Source organism: Chamaea fasciata, unplaced genomic scaffold (assembly GCF_029207755.1).
Source record: "Chamaea fasciata isolate MVZ Bird 193981 ecotype frontalis unplaced genomic scaffold, bChaFas1.0.hap1 SCAF_14, whole genome shotgun sequence".
In the NCBI taxonomy this organism is placed as follows: domain Eukaryota; kingdom Metazoa; phylum Chordata; class Aves; order Passeriformes; family Sylviidae; genus Chamaea; species Chamaea fasciata.
The window spans coordinates 3302974-3330559 of NW_027094099.1; the positions used below are offsets into that span (position 1 = coordinate 3302974).

A 27586-nucleotide genomic window follows, 5' to 3' on the forward strand; every position below is an offset into this window, starting at 1 on the left:
AACGGTCGCTCCGGAGCCGCGTTCCCGGAAGGAAGGGAAGGAGAGGGTGTCGGTCGGTGCGGCACCGTTTCTCGTCCCCCCGCGGAAGATGGCGGCGCCCAGCTCGCTCCTGGCCTGGTGTGTCCAACACCTGCGTGGGGATTTCGGGCTGGACGTGGGCGAGGAGGTGGTCAGGTGAGCGGGGTTGGGGCCGATCAGGGCCCTCCTGCCCTCTGGTAGGGGCTCCTCGGTCCAGCACGCAGGAAACAGAGTGTGTCAGAGCAGCTGTCAGGAATCTGCCCGGGGTTGTCGCTCGGGTGGAGATTTGAGGAGAAGTGGCGGGGGGGCGATGTGGGGTCAGAGTCGCGGATTGCTCTTAGTGATTTTAAAGGTCATATCGTTCCACCTCCTGCCATGGTCTTACCACCGTCTCCACCGAAACCCGATGCGAAAAGGAAAGATAAATGACACACCTGTGCGATGAGATCGCTGGATTAGACCTCGGAACATCCGCCCCCTCACCCATTTTTATCCACCCCGGCCCCTTGTAGGTACATATTGTCAATCACAAACGAGGATGAGATCCGGGAGTACGTTGTTGACCTGGTTCAGGGCACGGACGGGAAGAAGGGCTGGTTTGTGGAAGAGCTTCTGACCAGGTGGAGGAAATCTGCCCAGCCGCCCTCCAAGCCTTTCCCAGCTTATCGGAAAAAAGATGGTGAGTGGAGCAGAGCAGAAAACTCTCAAATAAACTTGGTTATTGTGGTTACAAACAATTCCATGCCATGAATCCCTGTATGGATACTGGTCCCTTTCCTGTTTGTCAGGACAGTGTAAAGCCCATTTGCAGTCATGAAGTAGAATCCAGGGACATCTTTCTCCTGCTGGCACTTACCCAGCCTCTCTCTGTGCTTGCTCACCCTTGCAGAGGTTTTGGAAGTGCTGCGGGCTGGGGACCAAGGGAAGAAGGGGAAACGAAAAGGGCGGAACAAGCAGGAGACGTTGGCATATGCCGAGCCCAGTGCTCACGGGGAGGAGGTGAAAACCCCACTGGACCTGGCCAAGGTGAGTGTGGGGGGCATGCCAGGGAAGGCTGGAGGTCACTGGAAAGGCTTGGGACCTGGAGCCTGGGTGTCAGACACTGGTAAAGATGTGATTGGAAAGTGGGAACGAGTGTCTGAGACTTGTCACACTGGGATGCCCAGGTGGGCGCTGCTGAGGCCACACCTGAAATCCTGAGGTCAGTTTTGGGCCACTCACAAGAAAGACAGTGAGGTGCTGGAGCATGTCCAGAGAAGGAACAGAACTGGGGAAGGGGCTGGACACCAGGAGTGGCTGAGAGGGCTCAGCCTGGAGAAGGGGAGTCTCGGGGGGACCTTCTGGCTCTGTACAACTCCACAACTCCCTGACAGGAGAGCCAGGTGGGGGTTGGCATCTGCTCCCTGGAAACAAGGGACAGGATGAGAGAAAATGGCCTTAAGCTGTGCCAGGGGATGTTTAGGTTGGATATTAAGGAAAAAAATCATGGAAACAGTGGTCAGATACTGGAATGGACTGTCTAGGACAGTGGTGGAGTCACAATCCCTGAAGGGATTAATAAGACGTGGATGAGGCACTTGGGGAGGGAGAAAGGGAGAGAGAGGGGAAGGAGGAAGAGGGAAAAGGAGTGAGGGGGAGACAAAGGAAAGGAGGGGGAGTTAATAATGGATCTCTGTGATCTTGGAGAGCTTTTCCAACCTAACCATTTCCATGTTTCTATGATATCCAGGCTGGGGAGAAAGATTGTGTCTGTTTTTGTCTATAACTGGGAGTAAAATAATCATCAGGTAGCAAATATGCCAGCATGGATTTTTCTTCCCCAGAAAGCCTGAGAGGAGAGAGCAGGTGAAGGAAGTTGAGGCTGTAATTAGGAATAAAAGAGATTTCTTTAAATCAGATATGAGGGTGGGGAAGTTATACCATCATGTGGTTAGAACATCCTTTCCTGCTGTATTTAAACTATCTCAGTCACAATGATTAAAGCTTTAATTAGCAACTGAAATACTTCGGAAAGAAACTAGAATAAGAGCATAGAAACACTGAAATCCAAGAAATGCTGCTATTCCTGAGTAAGGAGTGGAACCTGAATTCATGTTTTTAAATGGAACTTTTTGGAGCAGGGAGGCTGCAAAGGCTGAAAGTATTTGTAAAAGTATTTATAGGATAAAACACAACATTTTTGAACTGGTGGGCTAAAAGTGGACAGTGATGTTCTATTTCCTTATAGTTACGTTCTAACTTATTTAAAATTTAAAAAACAAGTGAGAAAGAAGATCTGCCAAAGTTACTTTATCCTATTTTGAGTTTTTTTCATGGTGGCAGTGTTTGAATCTGGCAGTGGCACTAAAACCAGTTGGACTTTACTGGGGGGACTGGAAAAGCTGCATCTGCTTGTCACTAAACCAGATTGAAACTCAGAGGTGAATCATGAAATCACTGAGGCCAGATCATAGAAGGAGGAGCAGAATTTATTTTACAGCTCAGCACTTGAACCCTCCTGCATGAAAAACCTCCTCTGAGGTGGCTGTGCCAGGTGGGACTTGGGGAAGATGCTGGGAGGTGACAAGGCTGTGGATGCAGTGGCTCTGCTGCCACCACCAGCTGTGTCTGGGGACAGGCACACACAGGGTGCACAGCTACAAACACAGAGTCTAAATAATCTTTGGAAATGAGCTTGGGAGTAGCTAAGCTGCAGTTTGGAGCTGTTAAACAGGTGTGGGGCTGTGCAGAGCACAGAAAGCAGCCCTCGCTGCCCAAATCCCAGCAGCTCCAGCTGGCATGGGTGGCAAACTTCAAGTCCATCCTGGTGTCCTTGCTTTGGATTCCTTGGAGATTTTCTGGCAGGCCTGAGCTTGTCTTTCCGCTCAGTCTGGGGCCCGGTCCAAGTTTCATTCCAGTGAGGCAGAATAACACTTGTCTGAGCCTCCCAGCCTGCCCAGGGGTCAGCGCTGGCTCTCTGCTGCCAGTGCTGCACTGAGAGCACAGTTTGTTTGTTTGTTTGTTTTTTCCTTCCCAGGCCCAGGAGAGCAGCAGCGGAGTCAGCAGCAGTAGCATTTCCTCTAAGAAGAAGCCCAAGTACGTCAGCCTGTACACGAGGGAAGGGCAGGACAGGCTGGCTGTGCTCATCCCAGGCCGCCACGCCTGCGAGTGCCTGGGCCAGAAGCACAAGCTCATCAACAACTGCCTGGAGTGTGGGCGCATTGTCTGTGAGCAGGAGGGCTCTGGGCCCTGCCTGTTCTGTGGGGCCCTGGTGAGTAACTAGGGACTTACTGCCCCTCTTGGACCTGGAGAAGTTGACTGAATTAGCCCTTTAGATAGAAGCTCCTCTTGAAGAGTTCTAAAGCAGGGAAGGAAAGAACCTGTTAGGAGGTTTCCCCGATGATTTACATGGCTTTGGAGCTTGTCTGGTTTCTGACAGTCTCCTGCAAAGCTTCAGCCCCATCCCAGGCACAGCCCTGGTGACCTTGTCAGGAGCAGTGTCCTGCTTTTCCTTCAACTCTTGCACAATATGGATCCTTTGGGATATCTGTTAGCACCCAGATTCAGTTCAGAGAGGAAATTTCTTTTTGGAGAAAGGGGACAAGTTATTGATGGCAGAGGAAATTCTTCATGGGAAAGTATTAGATGAGTAGAGCAAGATGTTTCAAAGCAGATTTGTTGCTATTTTGAAAGATCAGCTTAACTCCCAGTGGCCATGAAGGAGAGAAAAATTCTGAGTTAAGGGTTGTAGTTCTGCCTGGGATGGTTCTGAGCTCATCCCTTGTCCTTTGAGCTCAGTCAGCAACATGTCCACCCACAGAGCAGGGAGACACCAAACTCTACATTTCTCTTTTAATAAAGAACAAACTTCCAGTGTTCTCCCCATGTCAGTGGGAAAGAGAAGGAGGTGTGGATTGTCATTGCCACTTTAAACAGCCTGAATTGTTGTCCAGGGCTCTGAAACTGGTCAAGCTGTGACATCTTTCCCATGTGATGTCCTTCCCAAACTTTCATTTTCTTCTTTTCCTCAGGTGTGCACTAAGGAAGAGCAGGACATTCTTCAGCGGGACTCCAACAAGAGCCAGAAGCTGCTGAAGAAGCTCATGGCAGGTCAGTAGCTATTCCATACGTGGAATAGGATGAATCCAAATGGTTGGTGTGCATTATTTCCTTCAGACTTCACTGAGCCACTTGCCCTTTGTCTGAGGTAGGCATTAAAGGGATGGATTGGACATTGGTTCCTTGGATCCTCCTGCAAGCCCTAGGCAGCATTCCTGGGCTTCAGCAGAGGTGACAGTGGCGAGTGTCAAATGGCAGCGTGTGGTGTCCTTTCCCCGAGGCCCCAAGGCTGCTCATCCGGCATTCCAGAATCAATCACATGAACTGGATCATTGTAGCAGTCCTTGAAAATTAGGATAAGTCTCCTGGGGAATGTGTGCTGCGGAAGATGAAGTGCTGCTGTCTGATTTGCTGGGCTTAGAGAGGTGGTGGTTAATATTTTCTAATGGCTCTTCTTGTCTCACACTTACCTTGGGAGCTAAAAATAGGAACAGAGCCAAGGAACGCAAGAGGAAATACTGCTCAGTGTTCCAGCGAAGACCTGTGCATTGTGGGGGTGTTTGTCTGAGTTTAGCTGAACTACAGCCAAGGTCATGGTGTTCTTGGTGGGAAAATACACTTTGCTGAAGAGCTGGGGAAATATTTACTCCAGATCTGGGCTTCTCCTTAGAGCTGTGGAGATAGCAGGAGGATGGAAGTCCCTGAGAGCACCAGCCTGGTCTGTTCTATCATTCCAATACAGATGCTGGTGGATCCCTTCAGGATCCCTTTTCTTACCTGTTTTCTCTCTTTTCCCTCCTGTCCCTGCCAGCTCTTGTTTTGTTATTGTGTAAGTAAAAGCTGAAACGTGCTTTGCTGTTTGTCTTGGGAGTAAAAATTGTGGATCACTGACCAAAGTAAAATACAGGCAATTGTTTCCCTGAAATGAAGGCATTTCCCAGTGTGGTGAAATATACTGGTTTGTTCCATCGTGCTTTGGGTTAAACCTTTTGTGGTTTTTTTGGTTGTTCCTGGTTGGCTGGTTGGTTGGGTTTGGACCCCTTGTCAGGAGGGGTAAGAAGGATGAGCATTTGCTGGGAACAGATTTCTCCATCTCTGGAAACAGCTGCTTTGGGGAATCTGGTGTGGTGTGCCAGGATATTGTTTGTGGGAGGCACAAACAGCAGCAGAAGGCTGTGTCTCCCTGGAATCTGTCCTGGGCAAGAGGCTCTTTGTGGGGGTAACAATGTGTGGGAAGGGTTTGGCTTTTAGGAGGGGACTCCTAAAAAAGCTGGGGTTGTTGCTGAAGAAGAAAAACCTCCAGACCTAAGAGCCCCTCCTCCCTGTGCTTAGAGGAGCTTATGAAAAGGAGGGAGAGGGACTACTTAAATGGCCAGATAGTGATAGGACAAGAAGGAATGGTTTTAAACTAAAGTCAAGAAATTTAGATTGGATGTTGCGAAGAAATCCTTCTCTGTGAGGGTGGTGAGGCTATGGCATAGGTCTCCCAAAGAAGCTGTCCTATCTCTGGAAGTGTTCCAGGCCAGGTTGGATGGGGCTTGGTGCACCCTGGGATAGTGTCCGTGGTGTTCCACCATGGCAGGGAGTGGAATGAGATGAGCTTTAAAGTCGTTTTCAATCCAAACCATTCCATGGTTCTGTGACCCGGGACCCATGGTTGGTGATGGGAGGAATTTTGACTGCCCAAATTGTTAGGGAAGGATGAAGGAGGACCAAAGACCAAGAGCTTCTTCCTGAACTCTACCCAGACTTTATCACTGTGATATTTAAGTCATTCCTCCTCTTTGGAGGAAGGAGTCTGTGAAATGGGCTTGATGTAAAATTGTGACTTCAACCTCCCTGGAGAGACGCTGATCTTACTGCAAAGTTGTACTTTTAGCTCCTGGCATGGCATTTAGTTTATGGGGCATTTCTGCAGCCTGGCCCACCCAAATGGCTTTAACACACTGACTGCTGAGCTGTGGCTTGTTTTGTGTCTCAGGTGCTGAAAGTTCTGGGACTTTGGATGCCATAAGCAGAGGTTTGCTGCCTCACCAGGAAGCGAGACTCAAGTCAGGCCTGGAGATGGCTATGCAGCACAAAGACAAGCTGTTGGAATTTGACAGGACAAGGTAAGATACTAGGTGGGAGACTGTCATGAGCACCATAAATGACCTGGCAGGTGAGGTGCCTTTAGCAGAAACATTGGGAATTCCTTCTAAAACCCAGACTGCAGCCACAGACACCTTAACTATGGCATTTGGTGGGACAGGAGTGAGCCTCTGGAATGGATCCTGTTTGGGTATCCTTGCTTTTTGTTCCTTACAGTCCAGCTCTCCAGGGAGATGGGAAAGGAGCAGGTTGGAGGGTGGGTTTGAGGCTCTGCCGTGGTCCCACTGTGCTCATCTTCTACTGTGGGCGTTGCTTTCCCAGCGTGCGTCGGACCCAGGTCATTGATGACGAGTCGGATTACTTTGCCACAGACTCCAACCAGTGGCTCTCCAAGCAGGAAAGGGAAGCTCTCCAGAAGAGGGAGCAGGAGCTGCGGGAGCTGCGCCACGCCTCTCGGCTTGCCAAGAAAATCACCATCGACTTTGCTGGCAGGCAGATCTTGGAGGAAGACAACAGCATGGCTGAGTACCACAGCAAGTGAGTGAGGGCTGGCAGCGTGCCTGAGAGCAAGGAGGTGCAAATCCTTATGTAGAGTGGTCTGACATGCCTGTTAAAGCTGCCTGGGAAAGAGGTGTTGCAGAAGGCCTGTCTCAACAGAACGAATTCAGCTCAAACTCACGCTAAGCTGAGTTTCTGCACTAGAGAGCAGTGACTGCTCCAACTGGAAATCAGACCGAGCAAGGAAGACGTTTACTAGGGGAAATGGGGCAAAAAATGCTTTGAGTTAGAGTGTTTGGGGAGAAAGGAGATGTTCCCAGGGGAAGCAGAGAATGTTCATCCCTCTCGCTTGTGCTTGCAGACTGGATGAGACCATTGAGGCCATGAGCTGTGGTGCACTGAGCGAGCCAGCCAGGAGTCCTGGGGCAGAGTTGACACCAAACTCTGGACTTTTGGTGAATCCCCGTCTCCTCCAGCCTGCTCCTTTGGTCAGTGGTTTATTCCAGAATAGTGACTAATTTTGGGAGAGTTGAGCTTGAGAATTGTCAATTCCAGCACATCTGTAGAACCCCAAAAGATCACAAGATGGTTTGAGTTGAAAGAAACTTAAAGACCATCTAATTCCATCCCCTGCCATGGGCAGGGGCACCATTCACTAGACCAGGTTGCTCCATCCAACCTGGCCAAGAACTCTTTCAGAGATGGAGTGACTTCTCTAGACAGCCTGTTTCAGCATCTCACAACTCTCACAGTAAAGAATTTCTCCCTCATATCCAGTCTAACCCTGCCCTCTGCCAGTGGGAAGCCATTCCCCCTATTTCCCCTTGTTTGTCAGCCCCTCTTTTCTCCCCTGTCCCTCACTGGCCATCTCAGTTTGGGACAGAGAAGGTTTAACAATGCCCTGCTCCTGGTGGGTTGGTTTACTGGAGTTTTAGCATCCTGCCTCCTTTTCAGGAATGCAGAAGAATTTCTGAGAGTCAAGCTAAGGCCATGTCACCCTTTCAGCTCTGTTTTATGAAGCCTTTTCTGCCAGATCCCCATTTTCCAAAGGGCATAAGATTAATGAAGGAAAACTTCAAATAGGATTTGCACTTGATACACATTACTACTGGAGAGGTACTAACCTTTTCCCTGTTTCTTCTGAACACTCTCAAGTGGGTGGACCAAACTGGTTTGCTCCCGCAGAGGAAAACTGTTAATTCCATGGAGGCTGGAAGTGAGTCTGGCTTGGAGCGGAGCAGGCTGCGGATTCAGGACCGAGAGCTGCAGGAGATCTCGGATGATGGTTGGTGCCTCAGCCTGCACCAGCCTTGGGCTTCCTTGCTCGTGAGAGGACTCAAAAGGTGAAGCTATCCCAGGCAGCTCCTGCTCCATAGGGGAGGTGGGAGGTTGTGTCTCTCAGAGGATCTCTGTGAACCCACTGGCTCTGTGCAATGACTGATGCCTGTGATAGCTCCAGGTGTGGAAGCTGTGCTTCCGCTTCCAGTGGGTTGATGGGTTGAGGAGCATCTGGAGAATCTTTTTTTGGGGGGGATAGTACCTAAACCTGTAAGGGACAAGTTTCTTCACAGTGGGTGAATGTAGAGAGAGGCTGAGATTTCACTGCTATAGTTGGGGCATTCCTGTGTGGAATTTGAAAGGCAAATGAGGTAATCACTTGAAATATGTTCTTCTGGGCTTTTGTTCAGCATAAAGTGGCACCAGGCTTTGTTTAAGAGAAACCCAACCCTTGCCACTACCTTCTCCCCCTGGGCTGGGAATTGGGTTGCAAAAAGAAGCTGCTACTGTTAGTAATGAACAAAGAATCTTCTTTAGCCTTTTTTTCCCTTTTCCTTCACCACATTTCTCATTTAGGAGACTGAAGGTTTTTCATTTCCCAAGCTAACAATCCTGTAAATCTTAATGTGCCTGGATTCTTCATCTCCAGGTGTTCTGGGGATGCTCCAGCCACTCTTGTACAGGTGCGGGATTCCAGGATCTCCAGACAACTGTTCCATGCAGAGACCTAGTCCCTTATTGCTCCCTTGATTGTTCCGTGTGACTTTGGGAGTTTGTAAGGGACTTCTGGGTGCAGAATGTCCTGCATGTGTGTTCTGCTGGCCCTTCTGAGGATTGATGTCCTCCAAAGCCCTGAGGACATGCTCTGCTTTATTTGTGACATTATTTTTTGCCTATCTCAGCTTTTCTTTGTGATCCTGACACATTGCTTGAGTTGGAATAATCAGGGCAAAGCTAGCAGCAGAAACTGACTATGTTTGAATGATAATCTGTCCATGTGAGTGATTTCTGCAGAAGTTTTGATCCTACATTTTCCTCTGTTCTTTAGGGTGGAGGGCAGGACCTGGTACACTTCTCATCGAGGGAGGTTATGGATTGCAGCTACTGCTAAAAGACCTTCCCCTCAGGAAATCTCTGAACTGGAGGCCACCTACAGAATCCTGCTCCAGAAAGGTAAACTCATCTCCTTGGCTCTTGGAGTTATTTGGTACATTGAGCCACTTAATGAGCAATATCAGAAATCCCTCTCTGCTGACCAGGGAAAGCATAGATATAAAATTCAATTTCCCAGCCCTAGTCCTTCATGGGGAAGATCCTGACCTGAAAGAGGCACAAAAAAAGTGTTAAAATTGCTGTTTGTGTTCTTGTGCCTCAAAAAGTAGAGGAGAGGAAAGGGCACTTGGGGATTGGAAGACCCCATCTGTGTGTGGGAATATGGGCTCCCTGAGGAGATGTTTCTTTTGCTGCAGATGTGGAATTTCCAAGTGATTATCCCTCAGGATGCCTCCTGGGCTGTGTGGACGTGACTGATTGTTTATCACAAGAGCAATTTCAGGAGCAGGTGAGTACAGAAATGAACCTTTCCATGCTTGCATTAACCAGCGGGTTTTTAAAGTGGTGGAACTTGCCTCTGGAGAAGACATTGAGTGGAAATTTTAGGTTGTGTTGAGAAGACACAAATTATTGCAGGGATTTATGTGGCAGAGGACATGAGGGGGCCTGGAAACTCAGGACGACATGGAAACATGGACAGCTCTGCTGCAGTGGTGGTGCTGTGCTGTGGGACCCTGTCCCTGCCCTGTGGTGCCAGTGGCTGCCCTGCTGTAGGAGAGAGTGGCTTGGCCTGTGTGGAGAGGTCATGTTCTGTAGCTGCTGGATCTGCCTGCTGCTTCTTACAGGAGCTGGAGGTCGCAGTGACCTCTCTGGTGATGTCACACGGGCCTAGCTGGTGAGTGTTGTGCCTTGTTTGGGGCACTGAGTGACCTAGAGACAGAGCCATGGAAGGAGGTGAGCTCTTTCCCACCAGGGAGGACGGACAGGAGAGCCACAGGACTACCTGTAGTGAAGCGAGGCTGGAATCAGGAGTCTTTTGAGAAATCTCAATGAAAGTCCATGGGTGATGGTGATGTGTGTCCAGATGTGCTGGGAGCATTGGCAGGTGGCCGTGTGAGGCCGCTCTTAGCGTGGGATGGTTATGGAAACCAGGAGAGAACTCTTTGTAACTGTTGCATCCATGGTCAGAAAGGGAAGGAAGGATGATCTGGACACTTCAGTCAGCTTCACCTTGGTCTCTGGGAACCTCGCAGAGAGATTGCTTTTGCGTGCCAGTTTTGGGCACATGGAGGAAGAGAACATTAGGAATAGCAGGTGTGGATTTACCTAAGAATAAACTCATACTCGACTAACCTGATGACCTTCTTGGATCCAACAGATAGAGTGGAGAGTATCTATTAACCTCCTGTCCTGGAATAGACACAAATCCCAGAGGAGTCATAACCAGTAGTAGTATTATTCCTCTTTGCATTAATTAAACCACATCTGGAATACTTGGGTCGCCATAAAATTGTTGATAAACTGGAGTAAATCCCATGGAGACCACAGGGGTGGTTAGGGGATGGAGCCCTCTGAGGAGAGGCAGGAGACAGAGGGATCTTCCACTTCCTGCGAGGAGATTATTGAGAGACAGAGCTGTGCTCTGTGCTGACATGCATGGCAGTAGGGTCATAAATTGGAAGGGGTTCAGTGTGGCTTAAGGAAACAAATTACTGTAAGGATGGCCCAGCAGTGGGGCAGGCATTGCCCAAGGGCTTGAACAGCCTTCATCTGGGAAGATTTTCAAGAGGATGAAGCTGTGGGCAGCCTCACCTGAATTCAGTGTTGGCCCTGCTTTGATTGGGAGGTTGGACTCAGAGACCTTCTGAGACCTGAGTCTGATGCTGTGACTGATTCCATGCCCAAAACCTGGAGCAGGAGCTTTCCTTGGGCTGTGTTTTTTGGACTTACAAAACCTGCACTTAGTACCAACCACAACACAGCTTTTCCTGATCCCATTTCATCCCTGTTCACTCCACTGTCCCTTGTGCACATCAGGTTTGGTGTGGTGGGAATCACCAAACCATGTAGGGCTGGATAGTGGACCATGACCATCTTGTGAGGTGGAATAGATAGGTTCCATGGGAAGGAATCCACCAGGATGATCTTGCTGTGAAGAGTTGAGGCAGCAGGAGTTGGGGCTGTTTTTCAGGAAGTTCTCCTCTGGCTTTCCCAAACCCTGGGAGGTTTTTACCTGAGAGAGATGCCTGGAAAGACAGGGAGTGTATTTCTGGTGAGGCTGTGTCTGTTAATCACAAGAGGAAGGCAGAGAAGTTAGAGTATGAGCAGCAGAGGGAGCTTTTGGGACTGGAATACCATGAAACCTACAGGAGTATTTGGCTTTCTATGTGAACAAGTCTTGGGAGAGAGAGAAGGGGCACCAAGGCCTGTGTAGGGATTTCCTTTTGTAGCATCTACTCATTTGCAGCATCTACTCAGTTTGGGCTTCAGTGGAGATTCCTGTCTATCTCCTGCTGTCTGTAACAGTGGTGGAAAAATAGATCTTGGTCTCTTACAGGTACTTTTCTGTTTGTCACAATCCCACCTCTTCCTTTGTAGATGTGTTCTTCAGGCATTGGTAGAATGGCTGTGACAGCATCTCCGATCTGGGAATTGTGCTGTAGGTAATTAGCTTTAATCTTCCCATGGAGGCCCTTCACAATTAGCCACATTCTCTGGAAATACCTCCCAGTTTGTGGGCACTGCTTGGTCACAGAGGCACTGGTGGCAGAGCAGTGTATTCAGGAGCACCATTATCCAACCTGTTAATGACAGATTTCCCTTTCTCCTCAGTGCTGTGGCATTTCCTGGGTTGCGTTTCTCTGGCTTTTTGCTGCTCCCGTATTGCAAACTACTTATAATTCCTAATTTCCTGTCTTTTTTATGGTGATTTTGTCTATTTTTCCAGGATTTCTTTAAGCAACGGTAATTTCCCTCGCTTGTGAGCAAAAATCCTGCGATGTGAGCCTTTCTGCTGTTGCTTTCTGAGGAAATGTCTGGTTTTTTGGGCTCTCAGGAGCAGCAAGTGCATCTAAAGGAAGCTGAGCTGAATTTAATTGCATATGTCAGCAAGATGACAAAATGTGCAACACCAGCTCAGAAATCTGAGTTAGATCTTGCTGGGAGTAAGAAATTCCTGTTGCTCACGTGGGTGTTTCAGCCCAGGTTTGTCAGCAGCGTCAGTGCTGTGATCCAGCCATTTCCTGGTGTGCAAAGATTCCTTGTAGCTCGGGGAGAAAGGCAAGGAACATAATGCTTTTTCACCACTTAGGGCGTGCAGAAACATTGGGTATTTTCAAGGAATGTGTGAGCAGGCAAGGGGAGGTGATGCAGAGCTGAGACCTCTCGGGGATTGAGCTCTTGTGGAGCTTTTCCAGGCACTGTGCTTTGACTCACACCTCTCTTCCTCACCACCTCCCGTTTGAGGCTCCTGCATGTTCCAGAAGAAATCACTTCACATGTGCAGGGTGAGCCTCTCTTGCAGGTTGTACCAACCTCCCGAGGACGAAAAAGTTCCTGGCTTGCTCATGGTGTTTTGATGGTGATCCAGTGTTTTTTGGCAGCCACAGAAGCTTGGTTTGACTCTTGTGACTGTTTGTTCCCATAGGCAAGGGAGACTCCTCCTGGTCTTAGGTCTGTTTTTCTTCATCCTGGGGGTGTTCACCTGGACAAGACAAGGCTCCAGGAAGAGCTCTGAGCCCCTGCCAGTGCCTAAAGGAGAGCTGGAGAGGGATTTGGGACAAGGGGTGCCAGGACATGGGGAAATGGCTTCCCACAGCCAGAGGGTTGGGTTAGATGGGATATTGGGAAGAAATTCTTCCCTGTGAGGGTGTTAAGGCCCTGGCACAGGTTTCCCAGAGAAGCTGTGGCTGCCCCATCCCTCCCTGGAAGTGTTTCAGGCCGGGTTGGAGCTGCCCCATCCCTCCCTGGAGTGTTCCAGGGCTTGAAGTAATCTGGGATAGTGAAGGGTGTCCCTGCCCATAGCAGGGAGTTGAATGAGATGAGCTTTAAGGTCCCTTTCCAAATTAATCTAGTCTGTGATTCCATGGTTTTGTGGTCGGTCCCCACTGTGACTCTCCCATTACCTCTCAGCCCTTTCACTGCTGTCACCCACTCCCTGTTTAGCACTGTCTGCAGATTTAATTTCCCTGCTGTTTGCATCCTCTCTCGGGTTGCTAATGAAGATGTTGTGGCACCCCGCTGGTATTTTTCTATCATTATCCTCATTTAAATTTTGGTTTTTTTTACACTTGTGCTCAAAAAACCAAAATTAAGCGATGCTACCCCAGCAGAGTCAGACCCATTCCCTGCCAGAGCTCTTGCATTATGACCAGGGAGGGGTTATTTATCTACATTTTTACTGCACATGTAAGCCTGGCCTTTCATCACCACTGAGAGGGAGCGATCCTACCTTTCCTCTGCCCTACCTGCAGCATTTGAGGCCCGACTGACGTTGTTGAGATGGTTTGCAGATCCTGAGGACGTGTGGGAAGTGATAATGGAACAGGATCTGGAGTGTTGGAGCTGGCAGGGAGCAGAGGAAGAGTAGATATGTCCTTGGGTTTAGGATCAATGGCATGTCAGGTACCCTAATCCCAATTCTGCTGTCTATTGTGTGAACTAGTTAAATCTGTTCCTCTGGGTCTCTTTCCCATGTAGAAAATAAAGCAATTCTTCTAGTCAGATGTTATTTACACCACATCTTACTGCTCAGAGCTGTCATCTTTGACTTGAGGCTGCTCTGGCTGCAGAAGTTGTGTTCAGGTAGGAGGTTCTAGCCCAGGTGTCCAGTGTCACTTGCTCTGTTTGCAGAGAATTGCAGCAGGAGCTGCTTCCTGGACTCAGCTCTGGTTGCCTGGTGCCTGGAGATCCCTCTGAAATCTCAGGATTTCCAGTTGAGCTTTGCACATCTTGCCCCTCCTCAGAGTACATTCTGGGCTCATTTCCTTCTCTTCTTGGCAGCAACCCAAAAATCCCTGCTGGAGACCAGAATGATTCCTTTGTTACACTTTCCAGCTAGAGGTGACCTGGAAACTTTTTTTCCCGCTTGGAGATCCAAGCGTTCACTACGGCTTTTCCTTGCTCCGGGGCTGACGTCACTGACACCTTGAGCAGGGCAAGGAACTGCCCTTGTTTTCCTGCACGAGGTGTCAGTGACTTCAGCAGCTCCCACTTGGGATCTGTGGGATGGGGCAGGCAGGGCTTGGCACAGGACAAAAGCCAGCGGGGATGTGTTTACATTGATGCCATTTCCATGTGCTCTGAAGACCATGTTCATTTTGCTAATGACTTTGATCTGAGAGACTATTGAAGTGGAAAAAGAGTGTTTCCTGCTGCTGTTTTGGTGGTTGATAGGTGTGTTTGGCTTATTTTGAGTGCAGACACACGCCGATACCTGGATGGAGCTATTACACTAGGCTGAAATAATGGCTAATTATGTTTGATGGCAGTTAAGTGTTTATTTTTCATTTCTAGGTGATCACTTAGTGTCCTAAATCTGCGCAGGGGAACACGTAGAAGCTGTTTTTGTGCCATGAGATTGCAACTATCATTTAAATAGGCTCCAGCTTTCCCACTCAGGAAATTTGGTTTTAAACTCTTGGCCTCCTCTTCCCTCCCTGGTGAAAAGAGCAACAAAAAAAAAAAAAAAAGAAAAAGAAAAAAAAAAAAAAATATATATATATATATATATATATATATATAGAGAGAGAGAGAGAGAGAGAGAGAGAGAGAGAGAGAGAGAGACTCAGGTGCCCAGAGTACAGAACTTGGTCTAGATTCTCAAATAGGAGTGAAGAAGGGTAGAGACTTTCTATATTTAGACTCCAGAAGGTGCCTGTTTAGATTATCTCCAAATAAAGGAACAATAGCCCTCTGGGAATATTTTCCTGAGGAGTTAATGGGAGGGAGAAACACAAACATAGACATTGATGTATACTTCTAAGAACAGTATAAATGCATAGAGACTTTTTATGAGGGCCTGGTCCCTGAGGGAAAGGTTTCCTAGTGCAGGCTCCGAGTGAGACAAATGCCTGTTTGTGTGGTGCTGTGGCTCTCCTGGCGCCTTCCTTGCCTCCACCACCGGGATGTTTGCCTTCTCATTCCTGAGGCACCTCTCTCAGTGAGGGATTTTTAGCTAGGTCAGATATCCTTCCTTCTGGAGCAGTCTAGGTGGCTGTTAATGATTGCAACCCATGAAAGGCCTTTGAACTTTACAGGGCCCTGCATTCTCCTGAGCTGAATTTGTCTTTTCTGTGCAGCCAAATGCCAGATCCAGTGGTGTCAGGCATTAGGCTGGCTCACAGGGTGATGCATCTTTTTAATTCAGGTTCTCACCCCACAAAATCCCCTGATTTGTGGTTCTGGGAGCAGAGCAGGAATGCAGCTGGTTTGGATTAGAGACGGTAAGAGATGGGGGAGTTTTTCCATATGGGAAGTGCTTTGGTTTTCATCAGAGGCTGTTCTGAGGCTCCAGCTGCCTTGCATAAGCCAGCAGGTTTGCTCAGGCCACTGCTCAGGCTGTTAAGATGAAGGAGAGATTGTCACTTGATGATGATTAATTTAGGAATGCATTAGCATGCCAAAGAAATCGAATGATAGAGGCCTGCTTGCCCTCTCCTCTGGTTTCCTAGACCCAAGGGAGAAAGTGAAGCCAAGGCTGAAGCATATGACTTAATTAATGATGACTGTGGACTTTGCCTCTGCTACCATTTCAGCAAACTACTCATGAGCTGGCAGGACCTCTTCCCTCTTTCAGATAGGGTCACTGATACTTGCTGCCTTCTCAGTTGTTTGGCTTTTATTTAATCCTGAAACTGAGGGTTAGATAAAACTGACCTAGAGCCCCAGGTCAGGTGCCCCACTGCCTTCCCATCCAGGTTGAGCCGTGACCACCCTTTCCATGGTGTCCCCAAATGATGTGTCAGTTGCAAAATACAACCCCCACAGTACGTGTAGAGTGCCCAAGGACTCTGCTTGCTTAAGCTTTTGTTGGTGTGTCATTGATTTCCTAACCCTGAACAGACCGGTTGTTCCAATGCGTTTCCTGGTTCTGTGAGAGATCCCATCCCATTTGAGAGGCTGAATCAATCCTGAGAGCAGGTGCCAGCATCACACCTCCTTGGGGAACAGCAGCATGGGGAGAGGCAGCTGCCCAAGTGAACCAGGGCAGGGACACAGCTGCGCAGGGCTGTCCTCCCAACGTTTGGGTTTTCTGGCTTGCTTGTGTGCCCTACCCTCGTGCTTTCCAGCTCTGAGTATGAAAGGATTTTGTGAAGCTGCTTGAAGTCTGACTGTATCTAGCCTGGTGCAGCTCCATGAGGTACCCTGGTTCCCCTTGTCCCCTCCTCCCCATCACTTTTCCCTTCTCCTTGCTGAGTCTGTCCAATGGTGGGGTCGATGGGGCCACGTAGGAGCTGAGCTTAGCCCTGCCCCTGCTCTCCCTTGGTACAGGGGGATGAAAACAGCCCTTTCAGCCTAGTACCTTCCCAAATATTATTCCAAATCCACCCAGTTTCTCCTGAACTGGTTGTCAGGCGCTCTATAAACATCTCCAGCCTTTCCAGGGTTTACTGTGGGCGGGTGTTGTCCTGGGCTGGAGTGTGAGCCGCAGGAGGGTGTTGGTGGTGTAGGTCCTGCGACGCCGGTTCAGGGAGAGCTGGGGTATGCAGTGGCTGTTGCTGGCACTGCTGGGTCCTCTGGGTCTCCCCCAGACTGCAGCCCTGGCAGGCTGCTCAGAGTGCACCAGCACAAGTTTGAATTTTAAATCTACATTTCAAAGTCCTGTTATTACTTACTATGCTTTAATTGCTTCCCCTGCCATTCAAATCAAAGTATAGCCTGTAGTGTAGAAACACCACCGTGAGAGCCGGGCTCTGGGCTGGAGGTGGAGAGCACCCACTGGATGGATCCGCCCAGCCAGTGAAGGAACCCGCAGTGATCCCAGCCTGCTGTGCCTGGATCTGGTTGCATACCAGCCAGGCATGTGAGGGGCAGAGCAGCTGAGGGCTGCCAGGCATTGTGGTGGGAAGAAGGGGAAAGGAAGGCAGCCTCACAAAACTCCTTGTGCATCCTGGTGCAGGGAGCATGTGCCAGCACATGAGCTGCCAGCAGCAGCTGTAAGCGCTCAGGAACAGCAGGGAGGATGTTGACTGCAACAATGCATCAAGGCTGCGGTTTGTAGCCTCAATAGTCAGGCAGTTAACTTTTTTTCTCTTTTTTTTAACAAAGACATTTTGATTGCCAAATCCATAACCATTAGCAGCTGTGGTTTCGAGCTGTTCCTTCCTCACACGTTGCAGTCTAGACCTGACAGGCTTTCAAACAAAAGTTTGGCTGATGGCTTTTGTTTGGATTTCTTTGTGATCCTACTTTTTTCCCTTCTTTTCGTGTTCTTTTGATTGGAATTGAACATCAACGCATGTCCCTTTGCTACACAGCCTCTGTGGAGCAGCTCGGCTGCTTCTCTGAGCTCTTCCATGGCCAAGGACAGCTTGTAGTGTTCTTTGGGTGGATGTTCTGGATGTTTCTGCCTCAAGCTAGAAAATCTGGCATTTCTAGAAACTTGGATCTGCTTTAGGGTTTCTGTTTAGGAAAATGTTATATGTCTTATGGGTGAAAGGCTGGTTGGCCTTAAAAGGTGGTGCTTGAGAAGGTGCTTAGAGTTGGAAGTGTGATGCAAGACTGTGTCATGAGGGTAATCAAAACTCGGAGTGAAGTGCTTGGTGCTCTGCAAGCACTTTTCGGGACTGGAGGGCTGAATCAGGAGGTGACACAGCAGTGGTAAACCTGGATCTGCTGTTTGCAATTGAGTGTCACCTTTGTGTGAGTGTGGCCTGGAGCACTCGGGGTGTAGGCTGTGTTGGGAAAATTGGCTGGATAATTCCCCAAAGGGAATGTCCTTGTAAAGAGATGATGGAGACCACTGCTGTCGGAACAACAGACAGGGAGCTGATGCTCCTAAACCACTCTCCTTGGAAAAGTGACAGGCTGAATGTGGCTTGGGCACAGTGGCATCCACATCCAATCGAGCATTATCTGTCATATTTGATGGCTTCATTTCTCCTGAATTCATGTATTCATGGTGCAGGTATTGCTGCAAGTGCCCTTATTTGGGTGCAGCACCCCCATCAGTCCCAAAAAGCTGCCCATTTTCTTTTCCCTCTTGCAAACCACTGAAGAAACATTTTCTAGCTGGATGGTGAGCAATTTCCCTCCAGAGAGGAGGAGAAAATGGCTGGTTAGTAGTTAATTACCTGTTACGTGTCTCTGACAGCGATGAAGCTTATGAGGCATGAAAGAAGAGCGGATCTGCCTCTCCCACAAATCACCAAGAAAACAGGGTGAAGGAAGTTGGGCTCCCAGAGGGTCCCTTGCATCCCACTCCTCTTTTTGCACGTGGCCGACACCCAGGAAGAGCCCAGTGTGTGTTTCTGCCTGCTGGGGGAGCTGATTTATTGCCATTGCTAGATCCATCAGCCCCGCTCTTTCAGAGGAGGTGCTGCCTCCACCAGGATGATTTTTTCCTCTTTGAATGCATTTTATGGTGAACTCTCTTGCCAACACATGGGGTCTGCTTGCTTTTATTCTTTCCAGACAGTGTTGCTTTCCAGTGCTGCCTCTTTTATTCCAAAGCTCTTGGAGAGCAGCAGGGAAATGAAGGCTGGAGTGGGTGTCCTGGCCCGGCGCTGCCTGGCAGAGCGAGCCGTGTTTTCCCTGTTGTTCACTGAGGAGCCATGCCAGGAAAATGATTCACTCCTTTCCATCATGAACCTTACAGAGCATCTCAAGCACCTCCTTGCTGCTGGTGCCCCCGGCAGCTGTAAGATGGAGAGAGTGGCAGTGACCAGGGGAAGGACCACAGGTTCCAGCGTGCAATTCTCCGCCATGCTCCGGCTAACCGGGATGCGTGCTCCATGGCAAGGAAAGCAGAGGAGAGCTCAGGCTGCATTGCAGGGCTCCATCGGCTGGCGTGTGTGAAACCGGGACTATTCCCACCCCTTTGTGTCCTGAGGCCTTAATGAGAGAGCAAGAATGCTCCTGGAGGGTTGCTAAAGAAGCTGCCGGGAGCACTCGGGCTTTGTGCTGTGCAGAGCTGCTGCTCCATGCACGCGGTGCCTTTGTTCCTGCCTCGGATGCACCGGAGCAGAGCTCATCTTGTTAGTGATGGTTTGGCTTCCCCCCAGGACATTTTCCTTCTGCTGTTTCCATTCCCCTGCCTTTGGGTCACGGCAGTTGGGTTCAAGCCAGTGCAGCTTATTGGGGAGGGGTGCAACAGTCGAGGGGTTTTTGATGACCCTTCTCTGTGTTTTTTTCTCCTGTGGAGATGGAATCAGAATGAGCAAAGGGTCCCAAATGCTGCACTGGTACCAGTGATGCTGTGTGAGACTGCATGGCCCCAGCATCCTGCTGCAGGCTTTACCTAAATCAGGGGAAAAAATGTAACAGATTGGTGTGGGGGGGAAATATAGCAGAATTTTTTTTTCTCAGATGTCAGAGAAGGTGGGTTTGTGTCTCTGCTGGCTCTGAGCTGGCTCGTCCCCTCCTTTGCTCTTTTGCTGTGGGCTGTGGAGCGGGAGGCTGGCAGCCCTGCTGCTATTCCTGGTGGTGACAAGCTGGTGATGGGAGATGAGGGATGGTGAAAACAAAGTGTAGGGAACATTCATTAGCAATTATCCCTGCTTGCAGCTTGAGCTGGGTGGCTGTTGGGGACATCTGATAGCCACTTAATACATGTTCAAAGCGCTGGCTCTGGCGTGAGGGTGAGTCTGGTGGCTGGTTTTTGGAGGAGCCTAGTGCTCAGCTCCCTTTTCCAGCTTCATTTAACCTCAAGCTCTTCCTGCGGGTGTTAAGCTGCCTTGAGATCTGCTTTTCTCTTCCCTCCCACCTAATCTCCTCACAGCTGGGATCTCCCAGACCTGTTAGCAGCTAACTGAAGCCCAGCTGGAGAGGTGGGACGCGCAGGGGGGGCAGTGGTTGTGTGGAGGCCATGTGTAGAGCGAGTCTGTGGGGTGTTGGTGTGAAGCAGTGGGAGGAGCAGCTCTTGGTGAGCTACATTGGCTGTTTGCAGCCCATGGAGCCCACTGGCCTCCCACCTGCTTTGTTGCCAGCTGACTACAAGGTGGCAGAAGGTCTGAAAGGAGCCTGAATCATTTTTTTCACACTAGTTGCTTTGCATAACTCCTCTCTTTCGAGCTTCCCTGGTCATCTGCAGGATTGGATAAAGGTAGGTTTGCTCCTTCGTGAGGGACAGTCTGGCCTCTGGACTGTGTTTGTTGTAGCCACCTTCTAAATGCCAAGTTCCTTCCAGGCAGAGGCAGTGTAAAGCCTGGAGTACCAGCACCTATCTTAATAACACCCCCAATATAAGACAGGTGAGAGCTGTTGAATTTAAGACAGGACATCCCTCATCAGACTCCTGGCTGAGTTTGATTCTTGGTCTCTGGAAGAGAGGGAGCATTTTTTCCCTCTGAATTTACCTTTTATTTGAAAAACTGCTGTTGGAGATTGTCTTTACTGGAGATCACAGTATCCCAGACTGCCTGGAGTTGGGAGCGACCTTAATGTTCATCTCATTTCATCCCCTGCCATGGGGTGAAACACACCTTCCAGTAGACCAGGTTGCTCCAAACCTTGTCCAACCTGAACAATGTGACAGCATATGCTTTGTCCTCTCCCTCTGCCACACCACCTCTGGGTTTTGGGCTTTTATTCTAAGCTCAAGTTTACTGAAGTGATGATGGGCTGCCTGTGGAGTGGAGTAGTTGGGAATAAATTTTTTCTCCATCTCCAAAACTTCCTGTGTTGCAGACTATTAATAGAGTGGCTAGACTGACCTTTCACAGCAGAAGCAGTGAGAAATTAGGTTTTGGTACTTAAACTTGGGTAGACTGGGAAAATGCAGACTTGTTTGGTGTCTTGGTGGCAGTGTCTCCACTGAGAGTGGAGCTTCCTAAATTTCTGTGGGATGGATGAATGGAATGCACTCATGGAAGGGACTGGGGGAAGAAGGGAGCTGGGCTCTTGGCTTGGCTCAGCAATTTGTGGGAGCTCAGCCTCATCTTCCTCACCTGGGAGCATTCTGACTCTAGGCAGAGGAAAGGGTTATGGCTCTTTCTCGGCTCCAGCCTGCTGGAATATTCTGGATTTTTGTTCACCAGGATGAGGTAAGAGGTTTCTGGGGTAGGTACAACAGGAAGCCTTAAATGTAGCAGATAGGGGCTCTTTCCCTGCCTCCTGGGAGTGAGGTGCCAGAGGAAGGACCAAAGCTTTTTAAAATGAAGGACACAAAGGGATTTGGCTCACACACAGAAAATGCACCCTGGGAGCAAAGATGAAAGGCTGTGGTGTGGAAGCAGGAATTCAAGTCACAGTTGTGGCATCCCCCTTGTCCTTGAGATTAGATTGAGTGGGAACTGTTGGAGCTGAAGGCTTGATCCTGGTTTTGAATGAATGCTGTCAGTGGCGAAACTAACCGGCTATTGCTTTCACTCCTGATGCCTGTTTGGGAGGTGTTCCCGGAATGGGGCTGTAAAAGGTGTGAGGGGGACATGGTGGTGTCCAGGTCCACCTAGGAGATGGTGGATGAGGGGATTTGGGAAGCAGCAACTGTATTCCAGCAGCAGGACCTCTGCAACGCACCCCACCTGGCTGAAGAAGCCGTGGGCTGAACCAGGTGTAATGGAGCAGGAAAGGATCACCTCTGTGGCCAGGTTTGGGTAGCCTTTGGTCCTCCAGCCTTGGAGGACCTTGGTCCTTTGGCTTGTCCTCAGGTCCTCCAGCCAGGGAGGTGCCACCAGTGATGCCAAGAGCGATAAAGCAGTGCCAACATTTCACACTCTCCAGGCGTTGGCCGGGGATATTCACATTGGCTCTTCCTAACCTTCCAAGATCCTCCTTCCCTGCAGATGGGAAATGAAAATCCTTGGCATGGCCATGGAGCAGTGGAAGCAAGTCAAGTAAGGTGACTCAGCCAAAAAAGAACAGAGAGGAAGAAACCTGTCCAAGCCTGGGTCGGTGCAGCAGGGCATCGGCGCATGATACGGATCAGTCCAGCTCCTTCTCTCCGGCACGGACTGCGTGGAGCAGCTGACTGCTTGTACCACTCTCTTACTCAGTGCACAGCTCTTACATACTGTTGTAAAATGAGAGGGCTTGGAAACGTTTCCCGGGGTTGATCCAATCCCAGCGTTGGGCTTCTGTAAATCTCCCTGAATTGCTGGCAATGCTGCCAAACCCTGCTGCAATGTGGGGAGAGCGGGTCGCTCCCTGCTTCCCTCACTGTGCCCAGCTGTTCCAGGGCAAATCCAAACTCATTTTGGCAGGTCGGTGAGAGCTTTTCAAACACTCGGCCTAGGAGTCATTTGTTAGTAACAAATGGGGGATTTGCCAGGACACGCAGCTCCATCTGGTCTGGCATCCTGTCCCCTCCAGCAGCCTTGATGGATCTGTTCGAGGAAGGCAGGGGAGCAGGAAGGAGAAGAAGAAGGCAGTTTTCCCATGGAAGGAAAACCACTTCCGCAGTCTGTTTGAGCAGGGTTTCCTGGGCTGGAGCGTCCTTGTGGTGTGTACTGGCCTCAGTGCCTGTCAGCACCAGCTCTGCAGCTCAGGGACAATTTGAGGTGAGAGCTGAGATATACATTTTTTAATCACTGTTTTGCATTTCACCTCTGAATGCCAAGGAGGCTGAGCTGCAGTCAGCCAGGATCTTGGTGTGCTTCCTGCATGGAGTGGGTTTTTCTTCCTTTTCCCCCACATGGTTAATGAGAGAAAAGATTTTAGAGGTTTTTTTCCAGCCTAGATGCTTCTATGACTCTATAATCTGTTTGTTCTCTTTCTATAAAATTCCCCCATGTCTTCAGTGTGGTAAAATCCCTCCATTAACTCTGTGAATGGAGCCAGCCCTGAGCTGGCCTCTTTGAGCCATCACCTTGGTATGTAGCAGGTGTGTTGCTCACCCTTTATAGGGAAGTGAATATCAAGGAATGCATGTCCCACAGCAGGACAGTGCACACTCTCCAAATATCAAATCTTTGTGTTTGGGATTGAGTTTTGTGGGGAACATTTGGGGATACATCTGTAGCTGGGACAGCTTGTGGTGCCCACCCTTCTGGTGGCCATTTCAGGCTGGGTTTGGCAGGTTATTCTGGTTGAGATGTGCTCTCCATGACCAGTTAGGGATTAGTAGGAATACTCACATCCCTGGTCATCTGAATCCGGGGATGCATCAGGCTGAAAATTTGTCCCTTGCTTGTCCCAGTGAACAGGTGGGCTGGTGGTGGTAGGACCCAACCACCTCCCTTTCAGCATCCCAGGGTTCTGATCAGCCTAAATCAAGTGTGAAACCACAGGGGTAGCACAGGTTGGTGCTCAAGGTGGCTGAAAGCAGTTTAGGAACACCCAGGGTGAGTGGATCAAGAGAGGCAGTGAGCTCCTCCAGCAGAGGTGTGGTGGGAAGAGCCTGAGCAAGGGGCTTCCAGAATAAGACCTAAACCTGTAATTGTTTGGTTTTTTTTTCATTAAAAGTTCTTGAAGTGGTTTGGTCTGAGCTGCTACAGCCTCCATATATAACCCATGTCTTGACTAAGATCTCTCTGTTCTTGCCCACTGAGCTCTTTCTGCGCCCATGCAGCCGTCCTGACTCTGCTCTCTCTGTGTTTCACAGTATCCACACCTGAGCCAGGAGTCTGGGTCTCCATTTGTCTTTATCTGCACTAATCCCCAGGAGATGGTTCTGAAGTTTCCCATCAAAGGAAAACACAAAATCTGTAAGTAGTAAAGTTTCCCCAGATGCCCCCCGAGCCCTTGGAGCCAGCTCCCTTCGCCACCCCAGCTTGCCATTGCCAGATGAGTTCCCAACCTTTGCCGTCTCCTCTTTGATCCGGAGGTGTTTGTTTAATGGTTTGAATACATCTGTAATATTTTTTTTGTCTTCAGTTCCCCTTTTCCCAGATGTTGCTTCCTTCCAAATACATGCTTCTTCCTGCCTCTGCAAACACTCGGGGAGTCAAAGAGCCATCGTGTCAGTGGCTGATCTGCTGTCGGCATTAGCCTGGGTCAGGATAGGAGTCGGTGCAGCAATGCCCAGGCAGATCCAGGCTACCTCCGTGTCCTGTAGTTCCAAATCACACTCTTACCCCTGAGGACAGTGAGGGCTTGAACAGCAAGAGCTGCAGGGCCAGATGGATGTTCCCCATCTGCAGGCCGGTGAGATGGGATGTCCTGGCAGAGTGCGCGGGGAAGCGCCGCAGCATCTGTCCGTGCTCCACTTGCCAGCATCGTTAGTCCCTTTTATGAGCCACCAGTCCCTCCGCAGGCTGCCAGTTATTCCTGCCCGCTGCTATAAAAAGGATGGAGGAGCCATGCGGCAGCTGGGGAGCCCGCAGTCAGCTCTGTCCTTATTAGCAGCCTCCCCTCCACACAGCCCGGGGAAGGCACTGCACGTGCTTGCAGGGGATGTGAAAAATTAATTTGACGGGCTAAAAGCAGCAGAAGCAGTAAGAATCTTGGCTGTTTGTTCAGCAGAGCTGACAACTGGATGATCTCCCTCTTTTCCACATGGATCCTTGGGCTAATAGCTGGGGCTCAGGAGTGTTGGGATTTCTCAGGACTGGTTAATACGGGCTTTTTGAAGCACAGCAGAGGGTTATTTTTGTTGCTCAGGGAAGCACCTTTCTCCAACAGCTGGGTGTTGGGATGTCCTGCAAAACCATTTGATTTCTTCCTTGCCTTTTTGAGCAGCAACTGGGAGGTGCATTCTGCCAGTGGAGACCATAGCTTGGAGACCTGCAAGCGCTTGAATCTCGCTTGTCATCCTCCCCCTAGATGGGTTATTCTGAGTGCCAGTGAGCAGGCAGGAGTTATTTAGGATGCAAATCTTGGCTGTGGGGGAACAGCCTTGTGGCCCTTGCATGCTGGTGCAGCCACTGCATCCTTTTTTTCCCTTGTTTTAACCTTTCCTTTGCTCTTGCCAGGCTCTCATGCTCCTTCGCTCGCACCTCTGCCTCTGTCTGGCCATGGGTGGGAGAGGGTGAAGCTGCTATGCGTCTCCTGCGCATCTGCCTTGCTGGGTGCAGGTGCTGTCAGTCCCCTCCCCATCTGTCACATCATCTCCTTTGTGTTGTGACACTTTCCTGCTTGGAGAAGGATCAGTCTAACAGCCTGGAAGGAAGCCGGCTGTGCTGGTGGCTGCCTGTGCTCCCACTCCCACTGCTGGCCCTGCCTTCCTCCCTGCCCTCCATCCAGCATCCAATGGGAGCTGTCACAGGAGCAGCGCAGGGGGGCTGTGGAGCTGCATGTTCACCTCCCAGAAGGGACATGGTCCGTCTGGGTGATATTTATGACAGCCTAGGGAAGGAGCAGGGAAGCCTTTGACCTTTCGTCAGTGCAAGGCGCTGTTTTAATAGAAGCTGGCATTGCATCCCAGGCAGTCAGAAGCTTAATTCTCCCAGCTGGAAGCAGAGCAGAGGGAAGGTGCCAGCTCACATCCCCACCTGGGCTTGCTGACTGCCCTTGGTCTCCTTGAAACCTGGCTGAAACCATGACAAAATGGCAGTTTGTCCTGTTGGGAAGCCAAGCCAGAGCAGTTTTCCTTGCCAGATAACAGCACGGACCTTGCCGTGGTGACATCCGGACGCTTCTCTGTTGCAAATTACTTGTTTCTAGCAGCCTGGGGATGGGAAAAAAACCCTAGCATGATTCAATTTTTGCTGCCAGGGTCATTGTTTTTGTGGAAGGTATGGGCACAATGTTGCATCTGGAAGCACAGCTCTCCCCAGATACGTTCCCATGTAGTTTTAGCGCATGAGGACAAGATTTCCTTGAATCCAGGCAAAGCTACCCTGAAGCATCACTTAGAAACCTCCCTCCAACAGCCAGCAGCTGGAAGAGTGCAGTGGACGTGGTGTGAGATGAGAGGCCTTGAATCATTGAGCAGAAAGAACAAGGGACCTTGAGGCTTTGCCTTACTTTTAGCCTTTTCTTAAAGGTTACCTGTGTGATGTGTGGTGTTTGCCAGCTGGAAGAGCAGAGTAGCCTCCCAAAGTTTTTAGGGTCTAGGAGAAGCAGGCAGGCACATGAAATGTAACAGCCCTGGTGAAAGGAGGTGCTGTTGGGGGACCAGAACATGGAGGGAATGTGAACTTGCTGCCTTTCTCCTGCCCAAACCACCCCTGGCATGGGAACAGGGTGGTCTGACACACTGCTTCTGGATGGGCTGCTTGGTTGCCAATGGATGCTACTGGAAACAGCAATCACAAGGAGGGGGCTTCTTCCTCATCCTTAGGTGCGGGGGGGAAAGTCTTCTCTGAGGTGGCCAAGGGGATGGAGGATCTCCCAGAACATCTTCAAAGATGTGGAGGACAAGGAGAGGCAGTGTTTTCTCCAGGTCCCACTGGAACTGCTGGCTGAGGTTTTCCCTGGTGGCAACGGCAGCAGATGGCTTTGGAGACCATCAACCTGGCATGTGGCTACATGGAGCAGGTGTCCCCATCACACTGGGTACCCATTGCACCATTATCCCAAGCTGAGGGTTTGTTGTCCCCAATCCTGCCTTTCGCTGCACCGTGGTGAAACATGTCCCTGGCACGTTGCTAGACAGTCCTGCATCTCCTCCAAGCGTATCATGGCGCATCCTGCGGGCAGGCGCAGGGATCAGTTTCCCCCCTGGTAGTGGCAGGCGAGTGCTGGATGTTAATTTACTCTTCTCCTCACTGAATTTCCCCCTCTCCGGCGTCTCTTGGCCGCGTCGGACACGCTTGCCCCTGGCTCCCTGGTGTCGCGCCTGCGGAGCGAGGCCGAGGCGGCTGGAAACGCCTGGCTCCTCAAGCAGGATAATTGGATGTGACAGGAACACACTAACTAGGAGACCTTGCTGCCTCCAGCTCATTTGCATTGCAAATGGCATTTAAAAATAAAGAGTGATGAGGGTTTGTTGTGTTTTTCTTTTTTCTTTAATCCCCTTTTTACAGGGAAGCTGGATGCAAAGATCCACCAGGGAGCAAAGAAGGGGTTAATGAAGCAGAAAGCCGTGGGGTGTGTGCTGGGGAGCAGCACTGGTTCCCATGAAGCACCCAACTGCCTCTGAAGGATGCCAGCATGGTCTTCAGCTCTGGAAAGCAAGTGCGAGATGGATCCCTGGTCCTAGATTGTTTCTAGGTATTGCTTTATCTCTTGTATTCCGAAAGTATTAAAAGTGACATGTTTTTACCAAAACCTGGCCCGACAGCCCCGTGCTTCCAGGGAGGTTCTGTGCTGCAGACAAGGGTGGATGGGAGATGGATCTTGGCAGGATGAGGTTCAACAATCACTGGCAGCCCCAGGAGCAGCGGGTCCCAGAACAGGCACGGAGAGCTCTCTGGCAGCAGGCAGCCCAGCTCCATCCTGGCTTTGGCAGGATCTCCTTCTCCAAGAAGTGCCTTGAGGTGTTTTTTGCTTTATAGGGTCAGACACATGGAGGAGAAGAGTGAGAAGCTGGGGGAATGAGGGGAATGGCTCCCAACAGCCAGAGAGCCTGAGCCCTGCCAAGTGGGCGTGGGAGGTTTGGGGTTAGAGGTCGGCTCTCTGCCTGCTCACA

At 50.0% G+C, this 27586-nt stretch overlaps 1 protein-coding gene across 1 annotated transcript; it reads left to right on the top strand.

Annotated features, from left to right (window-relative positions):
* Window positions 1-29: 29 nt before the first annotated feature.
* TRIP4 (thyroid hormone receptor interactor 4) lies at window positions 30-27231 on the top strand. The gene is made up of 13 exons (XM_066196258.1): window positions 30-174; window positions 531-697; window positions 908-1044; window positions 3035-3268; window positions 4029-4107; window positions 6038-6167; window positions 6469-6684; window positions 7007-7133; window positions 7801-7988; window positions 8972-9096; window positions 9393-9484; window positions 23678-23780; window positions 26982-27231. Exons 1-13 carry the CDS (start codon window positions 89-91, stop codon window positions 27095-27097), a joined length of 1800 nt encoding a protein of 599 aa, XP_066052355.1. The 5' UTR covers window positions 30-88; the 3' UTR covers window positions 27098-27231.
* Window positions 27232-27586: the final 355 nt, after the last annotated feature.

Coding starts and splice junctions, on each gene's coding strand:
- TRIP4 (XM_066196258.1), top strand. CDS start 89: ATGGCGGCGCCCAGCTCGCTCCTGGCCTGGTGTGTCCAACACCTGCGT. Junction 6,168..6,468: donor TTGGAATTTGACAGGACAAG/GTAAGATACTAG, acceptor TTGCTTTCCCAG/CGTGCGTCGGACCCAGGTCA. Junction 9,097..9,392: donor CAGAATCCTGCTCCAGAAAG/GTAAACTCATCT, acceptor CTTTTGCTGCAG/ATGTGGAATTTCCAAGTGAT.